The sequence below is a fragment of the Leptonychotes weddellii genome, chromosome 7 (genome assembly GCF_054177405.1).
Source record: "Leptonychotes weddellii isolate Sample4059 chromosome 7, ASM5417740v2, whole genome shotgun sequence".
Classification (NCBI taxonomy): domain Eukaryota; kingdom Metazoa; phylum Chordata; class Mammalia; order Carnivora; family Phocidae; genus Leptonychotes; species Leptonychotes weddellii.
In genome coordinates, this window is record NC_138375.1 from 84,742,622 (window position 1) to 84,748,621 (window position 6,000).

General features: G+C 43.2%; 1 protein-coding gene across 1 annotated transcript in view; it reads right to left on the bottom strand.

The window, feature by feature from the left end:
- LOC115936549 (uncharacterized) overlaps positions 1-5,557 on the bottom strand; it is a 541,924-nt gene extending 536,367 nt beyond the window's left edge. The window contains exons 1-2 of the mRNA XM_081825587.1: positions 5,525-5,557; positions 4,365-4,574 (exon numbers count right to left, since the gene is read on the bottom strand). Of these exons, the coding sequence (XP_081681713.1) occupies positions 4,365-4,574; positions 5,525-5,557 (243 nt within the window). The remainder of the gene's footprint in view (positions 1-4,364; positions 4,575-5,524) is intronic.
- Positions 5,558-6,000: the final 443 nt, after the last annotated feature.

Below are 6,000 nucleotides of genomic sequence, written 5' to 3' on the forward strand. Positions count from 1 at the left end.
CTTTCTATGACCATCAATCATTCCTGCCCTTTTGCCTTCTTGTGCGCCCCTGAATTTCCTCTTCACTCCCACCCTTGAAACAAAGCAAAATAAAGCAAAAAAATTAAAATCCTCAAAGTTGGAGTCAGTACATGTCCTGGAATATCTGGAATTTGAAGATTCATTCGCTATGACTAAATGTACCCTTTACTAGAGAAATTAAAAACTATAAAATGATATACTGGCTCAGAAATGAACACTATAGTTTCACGTCAGAATGCTTAGGGTCTTGTTTTTTCACTTTTATACAAGATCTCAGAAAGTACAAGGCAAGCAAAGGTTTAATCCACACATCCCAAAGCCGAACATCTTCACTGATGAGAATTATGAATTATAAAAATCCTAGGTGTAGGAAAATAGGGATCTGTGGAAAACTAGAGTGTGCATCTCCACTTAGTTTAAAAAAAACAAAAACAAAAACACAAAAAACCTGAAACACTGTACTAACCAAAGTTACAAGGTACTAACCAAAGTGCCTCTGAAGCCCAAAATCATAGATGGGCTGCCAGTTCGCAACCCCTGGTTTCATGCACACACACACACACACACACACACACACACACACACCCCTAGTACTATAACTCCTCTTTTCTCCCCTAGAGACATGTGTATATTTTTTTTTTTCAGACAAAGACAGAGTAAAGGAGAAAAAGCAGGAAAAAAATATAGACTCTCAGCTTATATTTTGCTCATACAGGCAGGATTCAGAGGCCTCAGCTTCTGCTAAAAACAAAACAAACCCCCCCAAAGAACAACAAAAAACCCCAACCTCCTGTACCCCTATTCCTTATTGATAGTCAGAATTCTCACAGTAGCAAAAACTTTGAACTCTGCCCCCATCTCTACTCTGTGAGCACTGAAGCAATTCTCATGTCCAGAACCACAACTCTCCCTAGTTCATCCATAAGCAGCCAGGGGTGTGGTTACTCCTGCTCAGCAAAGGTGATGACCATTTCTAAGAGCTCCTCTGCAGAGCTCAAATTGGGACGAGGGCCCCCACCATGGTGGGTTCTTGGAGGGCTGGTCTGTGTCTACTGACAAATGGCTGATACTAGCACCAGAACTTCCAAAGTTACAATGTCTTTCTTTTGATTCTTTTTTTTTTTTAGATTTTTATTTATTTATTTGACAGAGAGATAGAAAGAGCACAAGTAGGCAGAGAGGCAGGCAGAGGGAGAGGGAGAAGCAGGCTCTCTGCTAAGCAGGGAGCGCTATGTGCGGCTCGATCCCAGGACCCCGGAACCACGACCTGAGCCGAAGGCAGCCACCCAACCAACTGAGCCACCCAGGCGCCCCTCTTTTGATTCTTTTTTTTTTTTTTTAAGATTTTATTTATTTGACAGAGAGAGACACAGCAAGAGAGGGAACACAAGCAGGGGGAGTGGGAGAGGGAGAAGCAGGCTCTCCACTGAGCAGGGAGCCCGACGCGGGGCTCGATCCCAGGACCCTGGGATCATGACCTGAGCCGAAGGCAGACGCTTAACGACTGAGCCACCCAGGGGCCCCAGCCCCTCTTTTGATTCTTGAATGAAAAGGAATTTGGGGGGTTTTTGGAGGGGGTCTTTTTTTTTTTAATTGAAGTTTAACACTTTCTTCTCTCTGCAAGGTTTTCTCAGCCAACATGCTGGTTATCTGTCAGCTCAGATGACGGATGCACAGGAATGAGACACAGGCATCCTGTCCATACTGCTCCCCTCCTGCGCCTCTGCCACTTGTAGGCACAACTGTTTTCAGATGGTGAAATATCAGCTGCTTCTTCAGCATGTTTGGGGGTATATACACGATTACAATGCTGTTTGCAGGCTTGCGTCATAATAAAAGTTAAAATCAAAATGTTTAAATATAAAGCAGAAATTTCAAAGCACATCTAGTTAACATGGAAGCTAATTTCACCTTTTCTTTTTTTTCCTTATTTATGAAAACCACTCGTCCCAAAATGATGTAGATTCAAAGCAGGGGGTAAGGGTGGGGGAATGGATTTCAGGATTTGGCCATTTGGGAGCTGGTGCCTGAACCACAAGGAAAAAGGATACGGCCTGAAGCCAGTGGTAGAATCGTCATAACAGACAATACAACCAATTTGTTTAATGGGGAAGAAGTTAGGCAACCCACTAAAACCACAGGTCTTTGGGGCGCCTGGGTGGCTCAGTCAGTTAAGCATCTGCCTTCAGCTCAGGCCATGATCCCGGGGTCCTCAGGTCAGGTCATGATCCCGGGGTCCTGGGATCGAGCCCCAGGGATGGATTCCCCACATGGGGCTCCCTGCACAGCAGGGAGTCTGCTTCTCTCCCTCTGCTGCTCCCCCTGCTTGTGCGCTCTTTCTCTCTCTGACAAATAAATAAATAATCTTAAAAAAAAAAAAAAACCCTACAGGTCTAATCTACATTTTTAAAACTTAAGACCATGTCTAGAAAAGCTGCCTAACTCTTCTGTACTCTGTTCTTTCAACTCTGAGAGGCCCAGGAGACTCCATCTCTGCCGCTCCTCTACTTCAGATAGAGGCAATGGTGCCCAAACCTGCACAACTATCAGAATAACATGGAAAGAAAGACTTTTTTAAAAAAAAATGAAGATTCCCTGACCTCACCCCAGGTCTCACCCTTGGCCTACTGAATCAGAAATCTGTAGCAGGAGAAAGTTTTACCACATTTTCCACATGAATCAAATGATCAACCATACTTATGAATCACTGGGCAAAGATAGGTTACATGAGTCAATTCTCCTATTCCTTTGTCCAGAGCAGATATTAATAACCCTTCCCACTGAGCCCAGCTGAAGACTCAGAATCCTTCTCCAGGTGGAGCTCCAGGCAGCCACCACCAGTCGGTGAGAACTGGCTCACAAACTGACACCTGTCTGCTATCCCCCAGTGAGAATCAAGCAGCCCACCCACATTTTGTGCTCAGTTGCACCTTTAGCCCAGCATCTAGAAAATAGCTCGTTAGATATGCTTTTAGGTTTACAAAATCTTTTTCAAATACCTGATTTCCTTTGGGCCTCCCAAAAACCATGAGAGGTGAGATGGGCACGTACTATTACAGATTTAAGAGGTGAGGAAACTGGATGTCACGAAGCTTTGTCCTGCCCAGGAAAAGAGCTGATGAAGAGGAAAGACCAAAAAAAAAAAAAAACCTAATCCTGATCTCCTGCCTCCCAAACCAGCATTCTTCCTTCTAAATAGAGCTGGGCATGGAGTGTTAAGGGCAACATTACCTGAGCCTGGCCAGAAACAGAGAACAGGACACATAGGCTGTAAAGATTTCGTCAGTTGACCAAGGTCACGAAGCTGCAGAGCCACAACTCTAACCAGGTCTGTCTGACTCTAAGTTCTGTGCTCTTTCTGCTTAGAGTGCAGGGTGTCCCACACCAGCACATACTATGGGAAGGCCTCCTGTCCCCCAACCCCTCTCATTCCTGCTCCTCCTGCCATCCATGCTCTCTGCCTATTTCCCTCCTTATACTCATATCATGCTCTCGGCCACACATACCCCTCTACGGCCCGCCCCTCTTCTTGCCCCTGCAACCCCCTTCCAAATGCAGAAGGAAACCGTCTGTCTGGCTGACTCAGAAGAGCCTCAGCCAACTGACCTAAGATAAGACAAGCAAGCACCTTGGCAGTAAGAGGCAAATATAAAATTGCAAACAGCTTTTGAAGTTGCAGCTCCATAAACTTCTAAGCCAAAGAAGAGGGCTTTGCATCCTCTCCCTCATCTAAATCAACACTCCAAAGGACTGAAATGAGTCCAGCCAGCATTCGGATGTGATCTCAAAAGCCTGCCTGCCACACACGTGCATTTCCAGCCTGACGCCTGAGCAAAACTCACATGCGGCTTGTCACCACTTGATACAAGGGACATGTTTCTGCGGAAATCAAAGGGAAGGGATGTGATTTGCTGCCCTTTAATGTGCTCAAAATGCCATACCAGCGTGACTGGGGCCTTATCTTTTTAAGAAACTAAGCACTGTCAAGTTTAGGAGAAGGTTGCTGAGGGTTTCAGAACATAGGTGCTGCTCAGAATCCCACCTACAAGTCTGTAATCTTGGTCTAATTACTTAATACAGTAGTCCCCCATTATCTCTGGGGGACACAGGCTGTCCAAGACCCCCTTGGACGCCTGAAACAGCAGACAGCACGGAACCCTATATATACTGTTTTTTTCCTCTACGTACATACCTATGACAAAGTTGAATTTATAAATTAGGCACAGTAAGAGATTAACAACAATAAATAATAAAATGGGACAGTTGTAAAAATTAGCGTAATAAAAGTGATGTGAACGTGGTCTCTCTCTTTTTCTCAAAATATCTCATTATTCTGTACTTACCTTACTTCTTGGGCCGATGTGAGATGATAAAACGCCGAGGGATGAGATGACGGACGTGAGACGAATGACGTAGGCAACATAAGGTAGAGTTAGGTTACCATTGACCTTCCGATGATTCGTCAGAAGGAGAATCACCAGCTTCGAGACCACGGCTGATGACGGCAAGGCACCGAAACTGCGGAAAACAAAACTGCCGATGGGGAGACTACGCTATCTCTCAACTCAATTTTTCCATCTGTAAAATGGAAATTTAACAATAGTACTTTCATCATAAGGTTGTTGTAAGTATTAAATTACTTAACCCATGTAAAGAATTTAGTACAGTGGCTGGTACGGAGTATTAACTACCACTGTGTTTTTTTGTTTGTTTTTGGGTTTTGTTTTTTAAGGAGATAGAAGTTTATGGAATACACAGTGAGGGAGCAGAGTGGGCAGGACAGAAGAGGCCGTCTGCCTCTCACTGTTCGTTTTTAAACAAAAGGAGAAGATTCAGGATATATATCACATAACCTCTGGACTTTAGATGGCAGCTCAACAAGTCCCTCTAGTATTTTAGGGTCACAATAAATAGGTTTAGATGGTCAAGCATAAAACTTTAATGTTTATGTTACTACTTCCAATGAAATAATTACATTGCAAAAATTAATAAAAATTAATAACACTTATTTTAGAATTAAGTCAGCTTAAAATAACAGTGCTGAGATTATGCATGAATTTTTAGCTTCTTTATAGTATGTATTTCTATGCTTTCCAAATTTTCTACGAAAAGCATGTATTATTTTATGGTCCAAAAAATGCATATGTAATAAGCAAAATATGTCTTAAAATATATAAACACATGTATGTACAGGAAACAGCAATTAAAGAATAAATAAGTATCCTATGACTGCATCACGGCTTCCCTTACGGGCCCAACTGGACATTTCTTTTGGAAATTTTTAGAGGTCTAAATCTCCACATCCAAATGGAAATGGGCCCCAGACATTGCCCCGATAATTCTGGCAGTACTTTCAGCCCAGAGAAAGGCAAAACAAAGAATCTGTTGTAATTGGAGGCCACCACTTGAGCTAGTTTCATTTGTGTATGAATAAGGCCTCAGTCACACAACTGTTGCACAAAGATACACAGACAGACAGACAGACACACATACACACACATACCCCTTCACACACACAGACCAAACACTGTTTCATTTCTACTGCTTTGTTCCTATGGAGTACTAGACAGATACTGGCCGACTCTATTTCACTTTTGTCTGGGTGCACTCTGGGAATTTTAACCCCCCCCTTCACCCTGCCACTTTCAATAGTTAGAAATGTCCCCAGTTAGGGCACTTTTTCAATGAGGAAAATATTCTCATAAGTCAAAGAAGTGCTAGTGTCCTACAAGCATGCAGAGCAAAGTTTAAAAACTGATGTAAAAAAAACCAAAACCCATTTGAAATACTCATATAAGAAAGATCAAGATGTGTAGTGAATTTAATCTGTTTTTTGGATCTATTAGCAGAGGGACCAGCTGGGTCATTTGGCCCAGGACAAAGCCCAGGGGACCTCAAATGTTGGCTGCTGTTTGGTGGTAAATTGAGGCCCTCTCAGAGGCTGAGAGGGGTCTGAGCCAATTCCAAATTTGGAAATTT